Here is a 23,471-nt window from a genome sequence, read left to right on the forward strand (position 1 = left end):
CAAGCAAGGAGGTCCCAAAGCAGAGTATGATGGGAAACATCTGGGTGACCTGGAGTCAGGGATGGGAAGGGATCCTATGGACCCTAAGGCAGTTCCATCTATTGCTTTCTCTGCCTGTGTTTGTTCTGCACTAGAAGAGTCTGTGCAAAGACTGCTGGGGTCCTTCTGGGTTCAAAGATGACTCCACCATGGCCTCAACTATCATTTTGCTGTGCTCCAGAAATAATGTTCAGTGCATGCTGAGAAAATGGAATGTAAAGGTTTGGTGCCTGGACTATCGGTGTGGCCCTTGTCAAGCTCCTTAATCTCTTAGAGGCTCAGTTTTCTGATCTGTTAAGTGGGGAGAGTAAGGTACTTCTCCCATGGGGTTGTTGTGAGATTTAAATTAATTAATATGCATAAGGCACTTGAAACACTGTCTGCCATTAGTAAGCACTCAGTAAACTCTCACTGCTTTTACCTGAAGCTTTTCCTTTCGGAGCCCTTCCAGAGTTTGTGATTCCTTTTTAATTCAAAAACATTAGGTAGCCTGAGAAGGGGCTCTTGCATTATTTATCCACTATTCTGAGTTCTCTACTGTTCTGAGTCAAGAAGGAGAAAGCCAAGGGTGGAAAAAAAAACAAAAAAACAAAAAAACAACTCTCTCCCAATGAAGAGCTCTGTGTGTAGAGTGTTATCTGACACTGATGAGTTCCCATTGACATTTTAAAAGCATTTAGGATTTGGGTATTTTCTAATCCTGATTCCATGCTAGTTTTATTTATGCATTTCAGAAATGACTTGAATTGTTGCATCTGTTTAGCTCATCTGGATCCCCCTTGACAGATGGTTTGCTGCAGTGTGTATGAGCTTTCATTTTTATAAGCTGGGCTGCAGCTTATCAAAATAAATCATCTCTATCCAAGGGTGTGTTAAAATATTTTTTTTCTGGGAATTTTGACTTCAGTAACAAAGGGAATAAATAGTTAGTCATTAGGTCACATTGATGCTTTTGGCCCAAGCCCATTGTTCTTCTCTTAAACATAAATGCTAAATGCAACCGTGTAATTATCTCCTCTGGCCTCTTCCCTTTTACCTATGAGGTGAGTGCAAAGATGGATTCAAAATGTGATGTACTAAGTCTCTGGAGGCAAGAGAGGAACGGCCTCTCAATTCACTCTCGGAAGCTCCTCTGAGTCCTATTAATGCCAATCCCGGTGGAAGCTCTGCCATCTGTCATCCCAGCCAGACAAAGGAAGTGTCCCATTGGTGGCCATCATCTGAGTAAATTAGGAGGGGGTGGGGGAAAGGCCAGAAGGAAGGCCTGTGCATCTGTGAGGAGAGAATTCACACTGTTGGCACGATGATGCCCACGGGAACCCTTTTGGCAAAAATGGAAAATGTAGAAGTAAACAAACCTCCATAGCGTCTGTGTTCTATTTCAGTTTCCTGAGCGGTGTGAGGGCACAGGTGCTTTACAATGGCAGGAGTGTGGAAAGTAATGAGTAAAACCCCTCCGTTTTACTTCCATAGGTGCGTGATTTCTGGCAAATGAGTTCCCAGAGATTGGTTTTTAAAGAGCTCTCCTGTGTCAGCCGGATCGTGGGAAGTGCTAGGGAGGGCAGGCCAGTGGTTCATCCAGAAGAATATTCCGTCTGGCAAAATTAACAAGGGGCTTGTTATAGGGAAATAGGATGCATCCTGTTCACCATGACAGTCTCCAAAGATCATGAATTTATCCAAAGTTCACAAGGACCTCTTGCTCTTCCCTCAGTTGTGAATTTTTTTAAGCCTTTCCTGAAGCAATTTCTATTTTCAACACATTTATACAGCTCTAAGAGTTAACTATGTTTATTTCTACATAAAGCAGCAATTCCTCATACTTGTCCAAAACTCATCTTCTTCAAGGCCACGGTTGCTTTGCCCCATAGCCTGTCAGCCCTTGCTGCCCCTGAGCTGGCCGGCCGTATCCAAACTAAGGTGTTCTGTGTTTATTTGTGCATATATGAGGATTTTTGTAAGAAAATTCACACACTCTTCGGGATTGGTCTTTGCAGCCAGAAGAGAGACTTGAAATAGATAATGAATCATTGTCTTCGAGATATGAATATTTTGCTTTTCCCAATTTTCCAGATTTTATCTGATATTGGCAGCATCCTAGAATTCACCAGATCATTGTGACACATGTCTTTTTTTTTTTTTTTGACACATGTCTTTGATTTGAAAGACTATAACTTTATTCCTTGTATTTGTCTGGACACATCATCTCAGAGGTTTACCTATTTTCTGAATGCATAGGTGTCTAAAACTAAGTTAGGATCTGGGGAATACAGAAATAAACATGACACAATTCCATAATCTCAAGAAAGTCAGAGTCTGATGGTCACCTAATTCGGTAGAACCCTAGGGCTTTCCCTTCTCCTTTTATCATCACAAGTTTCTACCTCTGCTCATCATGTTGGATTATGTCCCACTTAGGAAATGACAATGACAAGAGAGGCACTTAGAGAAGCTATATTCATTTGCTTTTAAGTCTTAAAAGGATACTCTACTCAAATAGCTCTTATTAATTCATAAATTTTTAAGTAAATATTTTCAATTTACTAAATGTTCTCCTTATGACCCAAGCACTTAATGTGGTTTTCAGATATCCCTAAATTACCTAGGGGTTACTTGAAGAGATGCTAACTCAGTGAGCCTTGTTTTCACTGCTCATGTCTGGAATGAAAGGACACTGAATATGGCCAAAAAGCCTATTACAACAAACTGTTATATCTTTGATTATCCAGCATTTATCTTTTTTCAAGGCCATGGTTGCTTGTTATCCCATATGGATTTTAAAAGGTTTTGCGGAACATGACTATTTCATGTAACTGCCCTGGATGCCAGAGTCTGGCCAAGTGGTGGCATTTATTTGGTATAAAGATGCCCACAGCACAGCTCAATCTCAATGCTAACTGGCAACTCTCCTGAGTAAATAATAATAATAATAATAATAATAATAATAATAATATAATTGCATATTTAAATAATGAAGGGCTTATTATATGGTGGAAATATCAGCACTTAATACTCTTTTATCCTTAGTTGAAAAAATTACATTTCTCCCCCAAATTGTTGTCATTTCCTATGCTAAGTGATGGTGATATTTAATGAAGAATCCTTTTAAAACCAACAAGCCCATGTTTCTATAATCTCCCACAATGTAAAAAGATAAAATTATCATTATAATATCATTTTTGACAATCAGTAGGATTCATTAAAGGCACAAAATACAAGAAAGAGGTAATCCCACCAACACCATGCAGTGATTTCTCATTAAAGGAGACAGTGAGATATTTCTGGAGGAGATTAATAGAAATAATGTATGGATTCTTACCCTCCCTGCTTGCTGATTTACATTATGCTATGAGGTTGGAACAACAGGGGGAAATGCAAAATCTCTCCTATGATTAATGCTGAAATACCAAACCTCTTGTTATGGTTGATTGTACGTTCACAACAACACACTTGGGAAATGGCAAGAGAGTACTTATATTCCTCTTTGTGTCTGATAGCCTTTCCATGTGGGTCATTTCAGGGACTCAAATTTATCTTTTATGGTAAATAGTTGTTTCTCAGAATATACAGGGTTTTTTTTAAAAAAGGAAAGCTTTCTCTGCGTGAAAATCGTGTATTCCATCTTTTTTGCTCTAATGGTGAGATTTCCTGGCCCATCATAAAATGTTAAGGTTTAGGTAATGTTTATTTCACAGACTCGTCCAAGAGATTTTTAGGGCTGGGGAGAAATCATACAGCTCAGCTCCCTCACTTTATAGACCAGAACAGTGGGGTTGAGTTGTGTCACATGATTTTGCTTTCCACTTTGCCACATCTCATCTCATAGGGCAACGGTAATTTTTAAAGAGGAGAAAGCCCTACAAAAGTAACAAAACACTGTGTAGCAAAGTAGAAGGAAGGATGTGGAATAAAAGACAAGCATCCTTCCTCTGTGCAAATGCATAAGTAGACCAGCGGTTTATGTCAGGTGAGCTGGAAATAAACAAAAAATAAGAAGAGCCATTTCTTCTGTATTTTTTACCAGCTTCCAAGTTTGAGCTGACTGGCTTTGATAGGGGGATAGGAGAGGTAGAGACAGTGCTACAGCCACAGAAAAAAAAAAAGAAATATAATGTCAGTAGGGAGCCTCTCCTACTCTCTCCTCTCCCCTCTGCACTTTCCACCCCAACGTGGCCTGTCTGCTGTGGGGGGAAAGGTGGAGACACTATTTCCTGGCCTTTTGCTTCAAAGTTTGTGTATATAAATGACCTATTCTCAGGACCATTCTTCTGTAAGTTGTAGACAAATGATCAATTGCTAAGAATTTTCAACATGTTAAATATGCTGATTCACAAAGCCTGTTTACATAGAACTACACACTGAGTCCTCCCAGACAACTGGTCCAGTTATATCTACCCAAGGATGTCAGTGCTCAGTGATTCATGCTGTTTTATCCAAACTGGGACATTTGGTCACATTCAGGATGTTTCTTTGTTACAAAGTTACATGCTCTTCTCTCCCTCGAGCACCAAGATCCTATACCAACTGGATTGAAGACATAGAGGAAAGAAATTATAGAAATCATACTCCCCTACCTTTTTGGAAAATTTAATATACTTCAGAGAAATTTGAAATACTACTTCTCACTTTGTCCTCACAATAATCCTTTGAGGTAGTTATGTTGTTATTTTTCTCCATTTCACCAAATAAAAAACTGAATTCACAGAGCTAATAAGTAGAAGGATTGGGAGGAAGAGGACAGACTCCTAGAACTAGAAGTCATCTGGTTCAGTTTCCGCAATTTGAAAATCAAAAAAAAAAAAAAAAATTGAGGCCTGGAGAGGTTAAACAGGTAACCCCAAGTTGTATTATTTAAGCTAAGTGTTGGGATGAGCTTCGTCTGCTGATTGCTACCTGCAGTTCTCCCTCTCACGGATTGGTGAAGCTGTGTGTGAGAGGGGTGATGATGCCCATTAAATGATGCCCGGCAACACATTTTTAACTTGCTTCTCCCACCATCTCATCCAAATATTCAGACTCCACGTCACATGAGAAATAACATAAAGTGATTCTTTAGTGTTACAGTTTAGCGGCCAAACTCACCCAGCCCCATTCGACTTAGGTAGTGGAAAAAAATAATGTAGAAAGTTTGGGGAAAATCTCCTCCTATCCTCAGGGTTTCTTTTTAGTTTGATGGATGTACCTTCGCTTCAATTCTTATACTCTGATTTTTATCTTTTTCTGTTGTCCAGTAACATTCTCTGAGCATCTTTTCCCACCAGAAAAGCACCCTCCAAGCTCACCGAGCATTCTTTTCTTCTCCCTCATTCTGTGTTGCTGCTTATTGTTGGTTTCTGAACATCCTGTTACCTTAGATACAGGGACCACTTTATGAGAGCCTGCTCTATTCGTGAGTTAATAAAAATGACCTGGAGTGAGTAGAGGTTTCTCCAAAGGACCTTCGTGAATCAAGAAAGTGATGGTCAGTCATACAAACCCAAGGGCCTTTCTTCCTCACCATCTAGTCTGTCTTCACAGCACATGTAGTTTATAGCAAGAGAATAAGTATGAATCTCCTGCAACAGAGAAGCACCCAAAGCCCCTCTCGCAACTTGCTTTCCATCATCGAAGCCACCAACTATTGCCTCTTTAATACTAGGTGAGAAGCCCAGAACTTTTCCAATTCTTTTGTCGCTCATTCCTCTCCGGCTTTCTCTTCCTACAATATTCTCTATTATTTTCTTTCCCTCTCCCTTCACCCCTCTCTTTCATGTCACCTCATCTTTTTCTGTATGCTATTTTTATCTGCAGCATAATAAAAACATAAACTACAAAAATTGCACCACTCTCCAGACTGTTCTCTGTCCTTCTTTTCTTTCAAGGACCACATGAATTGCTACTTCCTCCAAAATCCTTCCTGCAGAAATAAGCCCTCAGTTTCCCCAACATCTTCAGCGTTTGTAGTTTATATCACTCATTTGGCACCTCTCCAGTGTGGCCTCCTTTTTTTATTATTATTATTTATCTGTTGTTGCTACTGTTCTGTTTCCCCAACAAGATGATGAGTTCTGGGCAGCCCGGGTGGCTCAGTGGTTGAGCATCTGCCTTCAGCCCTGGGTGTGATCCTGCGGTCCCGGGATCAAGTCCCACTTCAGGCTTCCTGCGTGGAGCCTGCTTCTCCTTCTGCCTCTGTCTCTGCCTCTTTGTGTGTGTGTGTGTCTCTCATCAGTAAATAAATGAAATCTTAAAAAAAAAAAAAAAAAAAAAAGATGCTGAGTTCTTCCCTGGAAGGCAGAAAGGTCTGTTCAGCAGCTATTAAGGCATCCTACCACAGAGTCTATTATGAGCACAATAAATATTCGGTAATAATGCTCACCTTTGGATTTGATTGAATTTCTCTGGTTTGAGCTTTCTTAACTTGTTTTATGGTTGATCCTTAGTAAGAATCTGTTTTACTTCTGGATATGACTCCAGGAGAACAGGAGTGGTTAGAACTTAACAATGCCAGATGTTATAAATGGTTTATCATATATGGAAACAACATTCCCAATGTTTCAATTTACTCTCTAGTGCGGGTGTGTGAAATAAAACATTCTGGCAAGAGTTTCCATTACAAAGATTTTAACAGTCGTATAGCTGAACAATTTCAGGACAGGCTGAGTTATAATTTCCCTTCAGAGAGTTTACATAAATTGTCTTGATAGAGAAGAATTGTACCTTCCCATGCAAATGCAGACATTATCATGGCTTAGGCAAGGCTTTGATGTTAATAATGGTAACAATTACTGGGTTTTTATTATGTACCAGACACTGTGTTTAGTATCTAATAATTTTATGAAATACTAACCGCTTTAATAAGTACTATTATTATTTTCTGCATGTGAGGAAACTGAGATTTAAGAAATTTAAATAACTAGCCCAAAATCACATAGCTAGTCAGTTTTGAAGCCAGGATTAAAACCCCTTAATTTTACATAAGGTGGGAATGTAAATGTGTAACAATGATGATAAAACACTTTCCTAAACTCTTCACAAACTTATATTTTTATAGAGCTATATATTCTGTTAGAATACATATTGCGAAATTCATTTCTACCATTCTTGGTTTAGTAAGTTTGACCAAGATTCTATCTCTCTCTTGTCCCAAGAGTTCTATAATCATATGAAGCCAGAATTTAGTGACGTACAATATTCTATCTTCAAATACAAAATAAAATAATTTTGACATACTATATAATATTTATAACTAAAGCTTTTAGAACCTGTTAAATGTTTCACCTAATTTGCTACAGCAAACCTATGAGGTGAGTATTACTACGTTATGATACACTTGATACTGTAAAGTTTGCAATAAATTGTGATTATAATAAAAATTATGATGGAATCTAGCATCCCTTGAAAATTTCCCCATATCCTTTTCATTTGCAGATGTAAAGATATCATTAGATAATATGTCTCTAAGCAATGTCTTACTTGTATAAAAATTTTAAATACTACAAAGAAATTGTAGTAGTTACAATTTCTCCAAATCAGGTCTTCCAGAGCAGTTTGTCAGCTTTGGTTGTATTTATATGTCTGATAAATGGATTCTGTTCAATGAGTATTTGATGCAATTATTTTTAAAGTCTTGAATGCTCGAGAATTATTGATCTGAATCACATCAACTAATGGTTTAATCAACAGGTCACCTACAAACAGCAATGTGAATTCAATTGATATACTGCTGTGTTTGCATTGCAAAATGATTTATTTCTTGCCTACACGTAATTACAAAGCTGTAAGAGATGTTCAATCATATGTTAGACTTTTCTAAGAATTTCATTACAACTTTGTTTTTAAATATTAACTGAAATGTTCTAGAGAATAACTTACATGAAACCAAATTTGAGTATAGCTGTGGCGCCTGTAAAACAAAGAGGCTTAATCTGGTTAGTGTAAGTAGCATAAGTTATTGACTCTGGGACCAACAGTCACATTTTCATGTGTCTGGAATACATTTAAGAATCCTTTGCCAATTCACTTAATGGCAGACTAGCACTCTCAAAAAATTGCTAGCAGGCCTAAAACATTAACAGTTAATCCTTGTACACCATTATCTCCATTTTATTGGGGAAAACCCTATTGCAATTTTATAGGTATTTGACTAAAATGCAGTATTTCTTTCTCTTTTTTTAATGCAGGTAAATGGTTTAACTATGGAATTATCTTTCTTGTCTTGATTTTGGACCTTAATATGTGGAAGAACCAGATATTTTATAAGCCTCATGAATATGGACAGTACATTGGCCCAGGGCAGAAGATATATACAGTGAAAGACTCAGAAAGTTTAAAGGATTTGAACAGAACCAAACTTTCCTGGGAATGGAGATCCAATCACACTAACCCTCAGACTAATAAAACATATGTTGAGGGAGATATGTTCTTACACAGCAGGTTCATAGGGGCCAGCCTTGATGTCAAGTGTCTGGCTTTTGTTCCAAGTTTAATAGCTTTTGTGTGGTTTGGATTCTTCATTTGGTTCTTTGGACGGTTTTTGAAAAATGAGCAAGGCATGGAGAATCAAGACAAAACTTACACTCGCATGAAAAGAAAATCACCATCAGAACACAGCAAGGACATGGGAATCACTCGAGAAAACACGCAGGCCTCGGTGGAAGACCCACTGAGTGACCCGCCCTTGGTTTGCATCAGGTCCGACTTGAACGAGATTGTCTACAAGTCTTCCCACCTAACGTCAGAAAACTTGAGCTCTCACTTGAACGAATCTACCAGCGCGACAGAAGCTGATCCAGACCCAACAACTTCTAAAAGTTCGCCTAGGAACTAGATTCACTTACTTGGAGATAGCACAAAAAGCTTGAGTGTAACTTTAAAAAAGTTAGTCTTTCCTTTTGTAAATGTGAAGTTTACGTAGTGTTAGGTAAAGAAACACAAACGATGCCACAACGGTGCTCAACATGCTTTTTCTAGGACTCATTGTTTTCTATTTGTATTATAATACACGTGCCTACTGTATATCTAATGGTCCTCTAGAGATTGCTTTACACAATTGCACAAGCTATTTACTGACTTTACAGCATAGTAGATGAGCTGATTACCCGTGTATCTGATGTTCAACCATAGTGGTGCCTTGAGACATTAAACTGTTTTTAACTGTACCAGAACTGAAGTGTGGGACAGTCCTCGAACCTACTTCACATGAGGTTTTTTGTATACAATTATTTTGATCTACACTTAATGTCTTAGCAGGAAACAGATATAGCCAAGATATGGCTTAGGAAGTATCTCTGGTTTCCTATTCAGCAGTGGAGTTGGTGGGTGACTTTGACCGCAGGATTGCAGAGAGGCATGGTGATTACCTTTGAATTTGTTTTGGCTATCTGCCAAATACAAATACAGATTCAAAATTCGGTAATAGGAGAACGATAATCCAGCATGGGTCACTACTTGTGAAATGTGGCTTTCTCCAACCAGTAATTGCAATTAGATGATAATACCTAATTATGTTTTCCTAATTAAAGATAAATTGCTACTTGATTAAAAATCCTGCCCTTCACCTATGGGAACAAAGGTTAAGAGGCGCAGTTGGGTGAACTCTCAAATTTATTGGCATTTACACAAAGCGCTAGAAATCCAAGGAATTGAAGTTTTAATCATGTGAGGGTTGTACAGCCTACTATCTACAATATTTGTACATCTTTCTGTAAATACGGCTCTGGACATTGAAAATTGAAAAACATATGCCAACCCTGAATAAGGGAACTCCTCTAAAAATCATGCAGCAAAACCTTGTGAGGTAGAAAAAGATGTGCATGAAAGACTACTTAGTAGCTTGTTTTGTGTGTGCATTTTTTTGTTTTTTGGGTTTTTTTTTTAAGAATTAAACATCACCCATTAATAAATATGAATTATATATCACTCATTATGTGATGTAGTTTTTTGTTTGTAATAAAGGGAGTCATCTGTATCTTAGTTTAACAACAGCCCATTTAATTTTTTTAACTTGATGCCAGATGAGGTTAAAAAAAAAAAAAAAGAAATACACCCAACATGCTTTTAATTTTGTTCCATAAATTGTGGCTACGTGTTCTTGAGGGGGTTAGGGAAGATCACTTTTAAGGCAAAATTATTTTCCTGTCACATATTGACATAGCTGTATTTTGTCTTTATGATTTTAAAGATCTCTCTTGTTTTGATCTATCTGCTTTTAAGCTTGCAGCATGCTGAATTTAGCATGCATAATAGAACTATGCATTTATTTGTCACTTGAGAGCCAGCTTTAATAAACATCTTCCTACAATTGTTTTACTAAGTAATTGGAATGATGCCCCTGCTGTTTCTTTTACCTTTAATAGCCATGCATGGTGTTACTTAGAATCATAAATATCTCTGACACTAAAAATGCAGAGATCAAGCTCACTATAGTAACCCATTGACCATACTCTCCAAAGAAACTTACCACGTTATTGTTTATATGTGGTAACATTGGCCATTGCCAAATCTGCATAGTAAAAAACATTCAACTTTTGACTCTAGGACAAGTAAATACTAGCACCTAGGACTTTCTCTCTCTATATATATATTTATTCTGAAAATCATTGCCGTATAGAATGAAGAAGGAAGTTGCTTTACAAAGTGGATGTTCATGATCAGTATGCAGTCCTTATTGAAAATATTACAATTTTTAGGTGGATTTTAAGGAAAAAGTGGCTCAATGATGTAATCTAATTAGCAGAAGATGGAAAAAAAAAACCTTAGAGCACACATGCCTCTATGTTTCTAGGGATTGACTAGAGAAGCTGGCTATCAGCTGATATGAAAATTTATCTCTAAAGTTTCCTTAAGTTTTAGTAACAAATAGAATAATTTCCAGTAATGACATTTTTTTTCAGCAATGGCATTTTAATGGCATTTAAAAGACCCAAACCTTTGAAGGCTTCCAATAGCTATGTATACCAATCTTGACATATTTATCTACCCATGCGTCTTCTTCCTTCGTTTGCTATCTCTTTTAGATGGCACATCGGATCTGCACTTATACCAACTAAGGATTAGCAAGTAAAATAAAAGCCAACATCATATGTACTCATGTTTAGTTTTGAATCCTGAGTCATATACCAATTGACTATGACTCTACAGAGCTTTTTGAATACCAGACCTTTTGAACTATCACGGGCATTACCCCAAAAATGTGTAGTAAACCCAGAAAATGAAGAGTTAAAAAAAGGATTAAAAAATCACTAACCATAGATTCTAAAGAAAGCATAACAAATGTGATGCCTTAATTGCAGTGATGCTTAAGGACTGTAAACAATTATATTTCTACTGTTCAGTAATTACAGTATTTTCTTTCATGCAGTGCAGAATTTGTACTGATTTGACACAATTTTAGTATCCTACGTTATAGAGTACTTCATTAGTAGTTTAAATGGAAAATTAAATAAACACTATGAATTTATGCCTGATAATATATGCCTAGAGATAAATCTCATCACCACATGCCCGTTTATATTATATAACCATACTTAGTTATCTCATACTCTCCCCATGCTGGCCACTTATCATGCTCACTTATCTTTTTTGGCACAGCTAAAATCACCAGTGAATCCTATTAGAAATGTTAAGAATTATTTCTTCTCCATTTGCCCAAAGAGTCATTCAGGCACAAAATCTCCTTTTACTTTCATAGCATCAGATTTTGCAACAAGTTATTCCCACAAGCATTACCAGCTGACAGGACAATGTCAAAGAAGTTGTGCAACACAGACATTCAGATTTGAGGGTGAGAGCCAATACCGCTGTCATATCTCACAACTGGTCCCTATAAGCAATTCTGGTACATTATTTGCCTACCCTGTGCATCACCAACACAACCCAGTTTGGAACATGGGAAAAGGTAATGCTAATAGATCACTCTTAGCTGTCCCTGTAACTGGTAACTCATGATGCCAACTGACTTCTCTTTCATCTAAGACTTCAGCACCCCATCATTGCTTATCTGCTCTCTGTCCTCACTCCGAACTAATCCTATCTTAAATTAAAACTCTTGGGGATCCCTGGGTGGCGCAGCTGTTTGGCGCCTGCCTTTGGCCCAGGGTGCGATCCTGGAGACCCGGGATCGAATCCCATGTTGGGCTCCCAGTGCCTGGTTCTCCCTCTGCCTGTGTCTCTGTCTCTGTCTCTCTCTCTCTCTCTCTGTGTGACTATCATAAATTAAAAAAACAAACAAAAAAAAAAAGCAAAAAAAAAAAAAAACCCTCTTGGCTATGCAAGCACAATCCAGGTATTAAGTGGTGGAGAGCAAGTCAATTACTTTTGCCACAGGCAAACTGGCACTTTTTTCATTTATCCACATTTTTAAACATATTTATGTGCATATGGTTGTGATTAATGGAAGCTGGTATAGATAAGAGAATCAAGGTCATGAATATTTGGCTTACTACCATTCAGACTATACTAGAACAGAATTATAATCTAAACAAGTACTCAGAAGTTTAAGTGTATTTGTAGCTCACAAGTCACTCTTATTGAAGATAACTAGAAAAAGAGGTGGATATTTATAATGGAAAGAGAAGGTTAGGCAGATGGTGGAACATGAATGGAAGTTGCTGCCATGAAGTCTTGGAAATGAAAAAATGGCAGTTTGAGTGTGAATGGGCTTTAAAGCTCTGGGCCAGGGAGGGGGGCCTTTGTAGAAGGAACTTCAGCATAAAGGTATCGTGACTCCAATACTCCTACCTCATAGGAGCCCTAACAGGACTCAAGAACAGATGTTCAACATAGTTGAGGGGGTCACACAAAAGGTTGGTTGGTTGGTTGATTGGTTGGTTTCTTAAACATTGTAGCACTCATGTTCTCTGTGTCTGCCCCCAGGAGATTGGTGAGACCTGGGAGAGGGGATGTGGGATCCATGAAACAAAAGAGATGGGTATCCAGAGAGACTGGAACATACTTGATGGAAGAACAAAGATGGGGGCAAAATCTGTTTGTAAGCATTTTATCAGCGTACAAAAGTTGACATCTCGTAAACAAAGATGTCTTACAGATGCTTTACGATAAACAGTCTTTTAGTAAACAAAAATTAGACAGTATTATTACTATTTTAATGTGTGTAACATATCACAGGTATTGTTTTAATTTAGTGTGAGGAATGCTATTTTACTTCACAGAATATAAAACACATAAAAAGTATTTCACAGGTTTACTTCCAACCTCTATCCTCCACCATGATTTTTCATAAGGGTCTTAAGCTCCTTTACACCAACTAATTGTACTGTTGAGCTTTCTAAGGACTTACCTGCACGATTGAGAAGGACGACTACAACTTAAAATTGAGAACTACAGCAACAAAACGAATGTATGGATGCTCCTTACCCTAATAAATGTTTTCATTCTATCCAAATTCTTTGCTCAATCCTCATATGAATAAGACTGCCATTTTGAATATTTTCTACATGCAAATAAATTATGCCATTTAATCCTCACATTAATCACTGAAGGTAAATAGGGTTAATTTTACTTAACAGATGATAAAAACTAAGGCTTGGAGAAGCTTACTAATTTGCCCAAGGTTACAATGCTGGCAAATACAGTTAGGATTTGAACTCAGATTTGTCTGACTCCAAGGCCCCATTATTTTCCATTATAATCCTTCATTAAGATCCATTCAAACTATCGTATCCATTTCAAACAGGATCTTTTGGTGAGGATGACATAAAGAACATCGTAAAACTGTTCAGATGCTTGATTTCTAGCAATTCTTATCTCTCAAAAATCTAAGTTAAATAACTTCTAACAGGTGTCTACATGCAATTTACAAGTTATATCTTATGATTGAAACAGATAAGGTTGAGGTAAATGACAGAAGCCTTCAGTTCGTTGCCAGGTGTTCTGATTTAAACTACATTTATAAAAACCACAACACAGATTTGTCCTGACACAATTTCCAGCATTGGAATTGGCTTATTTCATATCTCACTTTTCTTAGGGGAGGGGAAAGAACTGACTTCTTTTGAACATATCCCCAGGCAAATGTCAGGGTTGGAGATAGGTATGAATATTAAAACAGGGGAAAAATGATTTGTTAATGAACAGATTTAGAAAGCATAGTTTGAATATGGGCTCTAGAAAGAAGTATATTTTGAAGAAACTATCCAAAATTTATTATTTTTAAAAAAGTCTTTATCAAGGAAAGAAAGCTGTATGGTGATAGGACAAGTACTGACTTTGAAAACACGTCCCTCAAACACTGTAAGTCTTAGTTTCTTATCCCCGAAATGGGAATACCTCACAGAGTTTTGAAGAGGATGAACTAAAACTATATGGGGAAGAATTCTGTGAACTGCAGTAAGTTGTGCAGATGTGAGGTAATATCACAGGTGTGGGCACCTTTCAATGGAGCCTACTCGGTTCGCCTTCACCAGCACCTCTTGGCCAGTGCTGCCATTGAACATGGTCAGGCTATTTGCTCCCAATCTTCTGTCTCTCTGTAATTGTTATGAACTCTACAAACTGCAATGTTAACACTCCTGACTTTTAACAGAAGTTTAGATTCCTTAGTTTAAACCATGTGGCTGAAAGTTGTCTGAAATCAATGGCTGTAATCCCTTGGAGCTGTTGGGCCAAACTTATTCCTCAAGGTTTTCTCTGCCCTAGCGTTCTTAAATTATTTCCTTCCTTTTATGATTGCTTTAGCAGCTTCTCTTATCAGGACTTTCTCATCGTGCCAGTAATCCTCCACCTTTCATAAATCCTGAAGTGTCTTCAGCATTTCAACGAGAGCCAACACACACACCTGAGCCCTGCACTTCAGAATCTTCCTAGCTGTATTTAGATGCAGTCAAGGAAGCCTCTTCTAAACCAGGTTGTCACTCCAGCCTTGCCTTTTAGGAAGAACCTACCTTCATATACCATAGAATCCAGACAACGCCTCAGCCATACCATGGTCATTTAAAGAATGATATTTTAAAACAGTATTGTGGTTTTTCCATTCACATTATAGATTTATTTGCTTTGAATACCTTATTTTTTTTTAACTGGATAGTCCAGCTGACTTCCACCTAACCACACAGAAAAAGGTCTGCACTTAAAAATAGTCACTCTTGGGCAGCTCTGGAGGCCCAGCGGTTTAGCATCGCCTTCAGCCCAGGGCGTGATCCTGGAGACCCAGGATTGAGACCCACATCGTGCTCCCTGCATGGAGCCTGCTTCTTCCTCTCCCTGTGTCTCTGCCCCGCTCTCTCTCTCTCTCTATCTCTCTCTCTGTGTCTCTCATGAATAAATAAAATCTTAAAAAAAAATAGTCACTCTTCACTGAAACAAAATGTGTAAGATGAGACAAAGAGCAATAACCAATTCAGGAAAGACAACTCTAACAATTACTATTCAGATTTGATGATGATTAAATTACTATAAAATTGCCTTTGAACAAATTATAATGCTCTTGAATTTGAAGAGCAAGAGTTAGGGTTTCTGATATGCCAGAAAACTGGAAGGCTTTCTCATTTGCATATCCTGTGATCTCTGGTGGAAATAGATTGTATCTGCTTTGTGTCTCATGGGTCTACTCTCCTCCTCTCTGTCATTATTACTTACTGCCATGCAGAGATTTCATCATCTCTTCCTAGGATAACTGCAGTGTGGTCTTAACTGGTCTTCCTGACTCTCACTTTGTCCAGTACAATCCATTCTTTATACTTGTATCAGAAAAATCTTCCTAAAGTCTAAATCTGAACACATTACTTCATTCTTTCATTGACCACTTAATGCTCACCAGTGGTTTTTAATAATATCGTCTACAACTCCAAATTCCTAGTGGCTTAACACAAAATTTCCTTTCTTGCTCATGCTGCAATTGAATTGGGTGTCCCCCAGGTGGCTTTCCACTCAGCGACTTGAGGTTTCAAACATATTCCAACAACTGGTTCCTTGACCTCTGGGATCTTAGTTTTCTGTGTATCCAGTTGGAAGGAGAGAAGGTGAGGAAGATCCTATAGGAAGTTGTGGAGACACAAAAACAAGGACTAAATAGATATCATGATGACACTAAACTCATATCTGTCAATAGTAACTCTGAACGTGAATGGGCTTAGTGACCCCATCAAAAGGTGCAGGGTTTCAGACTGGATAAAAAAGCAGGACCCATCTATTTGCTGTCTACAAGAGACTCATTTTAGACAGAAGGACACCTACAACCTGGAAGTTGTGGAGACATATCTGGAAGTGACATACGTCACATACATACAAGTTGTATACATACATACAACTTGAGGAAGTAGGTTCATTACTTGCATTCCACTGGCCAGAATTCTGCTGCAGGTCCTGCATAACTGCAAAGGATGGCAGAAAATGCCAGTCAGCTCTGGCCCATAAAGAACAGGGAACAATTCAGAGAATTTCTAGTCAAAAGAGTATTTACAAAACATATATCCAATCAGGCCTCACAGCTAGAAGCTCCAGCTCAGTGGGTTTAGGGTGGAACTACAGCTGACCTATGTTTTAAGAACTCCATAGGTGATTTCTAACAAACATCAATTTGGGGATTATTGATAAAATGCAGACTCCTGTCTGTCTCTGACTTCTTTTCTGCCGTTTTCTCCTCCATGTCCAGTGGGTCTAATCATCCAGCCATGTTAAACTACTTCCTGCTCTTCTAATGAACCACTGACCATTTTACTCTGCTTTTGCTCAATATCTTCTGTTTGGAATCCCTCTTTTCCACCTTGACCACCAGGAAAAATTCACATATCATCTCTTTCATTAAGTCTTTCTTTGCCTTCCAAAGTAGAACAGACTGCCCCTCTATGACCTACATTTTATCTCTTATGGTATCTTTAACATTCTCTTCCTCTATATGTTTACATGTCTATATAGTTTATTAGATTACAATATCCTTGATTCTGCCTATAAGGATGACCTGAGGTGAGGTGAGGAATTCTACATTAATTCTCTCATAGTTTCTAACTCAATAAAATGTGAATACATAAGAATGTAAAGAGTAAGGCAATGTACTTAGAACTATTGTATTTATGTAGCATGATATGCTCAAGTTATCTGATCTCCTCCATGATAAACGTTGTAGAGGAATGGACTGTGCCAATCAAATACTTTAAGTTAGGTAGGAAGCAGGTTCATTACTTACATTCAATATGGGGAATGAGGGGGTAAATTAATCAGGGTTCTCCACAGAGTCAGAACCAATAGGATATGTAGATACAGAGATAAGAGATACAGATAGAGATATAGATGAAGATTTATTATGAAGAATCATCTCATGACATACTGGAGGCAAAGAAGTCCCACATCTGCCCTCTGCGAGCTATAAACTCAGGAAATTCAGTCTGATTCTGAAGACCTGGAAACCAAGGGAGCCAATGATGCAAATCCCAACCCAAGGGCAGAAGGAAATGACATGTTCCAGCTCAACAGTGAGGCAAAAAAAATTAAAAAAGAACCAAATTCTTCCTTCCTTTGCCTTTTGTTTCAGGCCTTCAGTGGATTGAATGATACCCAATCACACTGGGAGGGCAGTCTACTTTACTGAGTTCACCAATTCTAATGCAATCTCATCCAGAAACACCCCCCAAAACATACAGATATACAATGTTTTTAATCTGGATTCCCATGTCCCACTCAAATTGAAATATAAAATTGATGGGGCACCTGGGTGGCTCAGTCAGTTAAGCATCTGATTTTGGCTCAGGTCATGATCCCAGGGTACTGCGACTGAGTTCCACATCAGGCTTGTTGCTTAGTAGGGAGTCTGCTTCTCCCTCTGCCCCTCTTCCTGCTCATGCCTGCGTGTGCCCTCTCTCCCTCTCCTCTCTCTCTTTGAAATAAAATCTTTAAAAAAATTAACCACTGACAAGGGATATGAATAGCAAAATTTAAAATCTAATTAAAGGGACAGCTGGGTGGCTCAGTGGTTGAACATCTGCCTTTGGCTCAGGGTGTGACCCTGGGCTCCCCATGGGGAGCCTACTTCTCCCTCTGTCCATGTCTCTTCTCTCTGTGTGTCTCTCATGAATAAATAAAATCTTTAAATAAAAATTAAAAGAAATAAAAATCTAATTAAAAGGGCGGGCCACAATTGAGCCAGAAAAACGTATACAAATTTTTCCTTAAGTATGGGAGTCTGAAGGCAGGTACTAAGTGCCAAAGCAGCACAAATCAAGAGAGATAAAACAAAGAGCAGCAAATCAGAGTAGTGGCTAGAAGTTCATCAGTCTAATTCCTGGGATGGGATGCTGTATCCTCGCCCAACTGTTCAGCTACTTCTACTATAGATTTGCATAGGTTGAGTTGACTGTGATTGATTAGTTAGACAGTTACATAATCACTTGTATCCTGAGATACAGAATTTTAGAAAAAAAATACTACCCCATTCTACATAATTTTGTGAGATTGCAGTGGCATGGGGGAAATCTCCAAGCACTCAGGGAATCCACAGGCAGGACTGCACAGAGTGAAGAGAGATGATGAAACCGGTTTGCAGGATTTTACATGTTGTTCTCTGAAAGCCAAAATCAGAAAATAAACACAAGTCGGGAGCTCTAAAACTCAAATGCTGTGATTATAGCTATACTTCTATAACTCGTATCTCAGAATTCCTTAGAAGCCTATTTACATGTTGAAAACATCAATTATTCCTCCCATTTGAACTACGTAGTTCTTGTAATCAATTGCTTTGAGTCAGTGTTTAGAATTATTCATGAAAGAGTTATATTTTAATGGCATTTGATGAGAACCAGCAGCAGCATCCATTAATTTGATTAGTTTTGTATGGGCTGAAAGAGAAAGCTGGCACACGGCCCTGAGTGAATCAATAGGGTGGGATCTAAGTGTGAGTATCCAAGCCAGCTTCACCAGCCTGGAATCCAGCACAGAATGGTGACTGGGGGAAGGGCAAATTTAGGGAAGACATGTCTCCTGACCTCTGTTTCTATCTCCTTGCTTTTTGTCATCAGTCACCTCTTACGTCAAGGCAATGAAGATAAGCTGTTTTTCTACTGCATCACACCCTCAGCCCCACTCCCTGCTGTACCTTTCTGAAGGACAAAACAGATTTTCTTTTTTGAAACCTAAGTTCTTAAATATGTGTCATAGCCCAAGCCCAAAAACGGAGTAATAAGTCTGGACATTGAGGAAAACAGGAGTTAGGACCAAAGGTTTAATTTCTCTGTATGGTTCATCCATTTGAAAAGGTCGAGGAATAGCTGTCCAAGAAGGCAGAAAATGCTCTTTATGATGATCCATTGGGGGGTCGGGGGAGTACAGCAGACACAGCTGAACCTATCAAGATATTGCTATGGTTTCAGAGGAACCTGACCGATTTGAAGCACAAAACATTCCTGGGAGAGACCAAGGGAGGGGTACAGTGACAGCCAGACCTGAAGGATTGACCAATTTGTATTTTTTGGGCTACTAGGCCTCCATTGAAGTGGTGTGGTATTCAGGGTAGGATACCAATAGAGCTGGACTGCAGACAAGACCCCAAGCTGTATTGTAGCCCTACCCACCAGACACACCATAGGGAGCAAAGCAATGGCTTAACACCCACCAAACTCCAAACAGGAACTGGCTTATAAGAACAAACCTCACACTCACTAGTAAGGACAGGGCTCTAAGGACATTGCTAGAGTCACTGGTGACTAAACAGAGCTGAACCCACAGATATAATAATATTCTTGTGCACCCTACCCCAAAAAAGAAAATAATTGAAATAATGATAGAAAACAATGCCCTGCTAAGGCAGGAGAGATTGCATTTGCGACAGGATATCTTAAAACAAAACAAAACACACATATCATTTCAGTACTTCTCATAACATAATTAAGTGGTTATTTGTATAATCATGTGTTTAAAGTATACTTCTTTCTCTAGTTCTATAGGCTCGTGCCTATGTTTCTGGTGCTTCTCTCGGATGGGAGAGATGGTCAGAGGTCAGATCATGCTTGGGCCTCGTTGACCACATTAAGGGCTTTGTATTTTCTTCGGAAGATAATAAGAAACCTCTGAAGAATTTTAAGTAGGAAATGATTCCATTAGATATAGTATATTTTTAAAAAATTACTCCAACAAAAAAGGGATGTCAAGATCCCATCAATACAATAAGATAATTAAATCAATTTAGCTTTGACTTTGGTGTCCTTAGGTCCTCTCTCCACAGTTGGGCAAAATTACTCATCACCTGCTTGTGTGAAGATGACACACACAACAGGCTCTATTTTAACTGGGATTCTTATTTTGTGTGTTCGCTCGAAGACAACGGGGAAATGGTGGCAAATGTGGGTTGAGCCATCCAATTTAAAGACCTCAGAAGAGGCTCTTACAACTCAGATCTTTGTGAGGCCTGAAAGATTACCTGCAGAGATTTCAATTAATACAACGAAGTGAAATATGTAATGTTCTTCAAAAAGAACCTAAGCCTAGAGATAACGAACTAAAGAAATATGTTGGTTTGGGATGCCTGGGTGGCTCAGTGGTTTAGCACCTGCCTTCGGCCCAGGGCGTGATCCTGAAGACCTGGAATCGAGTCCCACGTCGGGCTCCCTGCGTGAAGCCTGCTTCTCCCTCTGCTTGTGTCTCTTCCTCTCTCTGTGTCTCTCATGAATAAATAAAATCTTAAAAATAAAAGAAGAAATATGTCTGGTTTTACATATACAGATGATATACAAAAGTAAAAAGGTAATCCTGTGTTTCAACTCCAGGTCTGGGTCACTGCTTTCAAACAAAACAAAACAAAAACTTACTCTGTAAATACTTATAAAAGAACAGCAACAATACCAAGAAAGAGTCTCTTCATGACTTGTGGTGAACATGTGAAAATGTGCTGCCCAAATACCAACAAAGGGCTTGCTGCCCAGCCGCAGGGGATGTAGTCTGACGTCACCTCTGGCTCTCAGCACCTCAGAGTCGACCTCAGCTGCAGAAAGCTAACTTGCCCAGTGATACTACCCTTCCTGGAGCAACACAAATACATTATTTTCTATTGTAATCATCAAAGAGTATCAGAAGCCATTTGTACTCACATGGATCAGACAAAAATATTTATTTATAGTGTTAGCCAGGAATAACTCTACTGACCTTCTTCAAAACATAGTCCAAAGAAAACCAGAGCATCTAGATATCCTACAGAAAGTCACATTGATTCATTTTATCAGTGATACTATGTTTATAGGGGCCAATGAGCAAGAGATGGCTAGTATATAGAAGATCATGGTAAGAGATTTGTGTCTCATAGGATAGAATATGGGCCCTAAAAAAATTCAAACCCTTGACATAGTCATAAAGTTTTTAGGGATCCAGTGACTAAGAACATACTGAAACATCCCCTCCAAATTAATGTATCTTGCACAGAAAAAGGAAACATGATGACTAATTGGTTATATTCCACATATAGAAATACAACTCCAGGCCATATACCAGGCAATGTAAAAGGATCTAAGCCTAAAGCAGTAGAGGACTCTGTAGCAGGTCCAAGATGAGGCGCAAGCATTTCTGCCTCCATGTGAGCCATAAGATCTGCAGACCCTATAGTGTTGGAGGTGTCAGCGGTGAGAAAAAGAGACTGAGCGGAGTTTGTGCCATATGACCATACAGCTCAAATGCTCATTATGAGCTGGGTCCTGTCAATCCTGTCTTTGTACTACATGTTCATGCTCATTATGCAAGAGGAATTAAGTAGACAAATGACTCAGCACTTGACGTCAGCCTCTACCATCAGACACCCTAGGTGAAACAACAACAAAATATGATGCATCCTGCCTTTGCTTTCTAAGCTCTTGTGTTTCTGTTTTCAGGGAATTACTAAGGTTGATGAGTCATTGTGGCAAAAAATTAACTAGGAATATACTAGAACAGGCAAGTGGAAGTAGCAGGCTCTACATGAGTAAACCAGAGCTGCCCACTGAAAACATATCACGTTGTAAGGGGGTTTTGTCCGTCATAATCCAGAGAGATTTTTTCAGCAAAATCAGTTAATTTGTGCTCGTTAAGACAGCAAAAACAATCTGTCAACCTGACCCTCTCCACCATCTTTCTGTGAGCCTTGGGGCTGTCCAAACGCTATGGGGAGAACTGCCTGCCTGACAGCTGATTAGTAGAATACTTCAGTGAGCTGTGCTACGAATAGGAATTTTTAAATAAGTGCAGTAAGCTCTCTCCACACTCTGTCTAGGTGCTATAAGAAATCCTAAGGATATTGGGATGCCTTTAAAAAGATTACACTAATTAAGGGATACTGGATCAGATGTCTTCTTGCATCTAAAAACATGTTTATTCCAGCATCTTGAGACCAAAAAGCAAAATATACAAGATTAGCAAAGGAACAAAGACAACAGATCCACAAACACAGTCCTGTTTTCACAGCACTGTTAACATTACCTTTGTTAAACAGATACAGAAATATCTGGTAATCCATGACAGGTGAGAATTCATTTATTCTAGAATCATAGGGCTGATGTGGCAGCGGATGGATATTCCTTACACAGTGATAGGCAAGCTGTCCTCCTAAGTATCTCTTCCAGTGTGGTCATTTTTTTTTTCCAGTGTGGTCATTAGAAGAAATGACAAGTAGTGCTTCCATGGGAACCAAATCTGATATTGAATTGTCTCCAAAGTTAGATGAGGGAGACCCACCAGGGCATGCATTCTGAGGTTTTCTTCTCCAAGTAGTAGATTATGGAGCTTTTATTTCTGTTTTGCAAAACAAACTTCCACACCAAAGCAGTCATTGCACTAAAACCAAGCAAAGACTAACATAAATACTTTGGCGTTTCAAGATTCCAAGAATATGTAAAGATAAATGCTTGTATGTGGGCCTGGGTCTTCCACTCTTCCCCCCAGTAGTGAAACACTTTGGCACAGGTGCTAAGGTGATGATTAGATTTCTGTATACAATGTTTCATTGGCAAGATAGTACCAAATTAAATGTAATGATATTCTTGTATATGCCTCCATGAAACATGTCTGGTTAATGGGATCATTGGCCCCTCCCTGACAAAAAAATTAAAGCAACAATGATTTATAAAGCTCTTTATCTTAAATAGCACCTTCAATAAATACATACCAAATGGATGAATAAATAAATGGATGAATAATAAATGGATGGATGGATGGATGGATAAATGGATGGATGGATGAGCATGAAGTGGTATGTCAGCTTTACATAATATATGGGTTTATCCCTTTTATTTTCCTAACTAATCTCTTAAAACTTGCTTTCCCAAATTATCTAGAATATAGTAACACCTCCTGGAGGTGTTCTCACTTTAACTGTTACCCCTAAGGACCCCTCAGCTCCATCTGCATGTGAGAGAACTATCAAACCTGCCTACTCCATTATCATCATTCTCCTTCTTTGCCATATTCCTTTACTGGCTGCTGTTGGAATTGGTTCCTCTTAGTCATTTAGATTGTTTCACACTGCTGAGATGAACCTTAAGACAGTATAC

At 38.6% G+C, this 23,471-nt stretch overlaps 1 protein-coding gene across 3 annotated transcripts in view; it reads left to right on the forward strand.

Annotated features, from left to right (window-relative positions):
* TMEM117 (transmembrane protein 117) overlaps positions 1-10,324 on the forward strand; it is a 475,906-nt gene extending 465,582 nt beyond the window's left edge. For 2 of the 3 annotated variants that reach the window (XM_055318966.1, XM_055318965.1), the window contains exon 8: positions 8,199-10,323. In XM_055318966.1, coding sequence (XP_055174941.1) covers positions 8,199-8,845 — 647 coding nt within the window. In that variant the 3' untranslated portion in view covers positions 8,846-10,323. Of the gene's footprint in view, positions 1-8,198 lie in introns of all 3 variants that reach the window. The other variant, XM_055318967.1, reaches the window with a different exon arrangement.
* The last annotated feature ends 13,147 nt before the right edge of the window (positions 10,325-23,471 follow it).

The sequence above is a fragment of the Nyctereutes procyonoides genome, unplaced genomic scaffold, assembly GCF_905146905.1.
Source record: "Nyctereutes procyonoides isolate TBG_1078 unplaced genomic scaffold, NYPRO_anot_genome, whole genome shotgun sequence".
Lineage (NCBI taxonomy): Eukaryota > Metazoa > Chordata > Mammalia > Carnivora > Canidae > Nyctereutes > Nyctereutes procyonoides.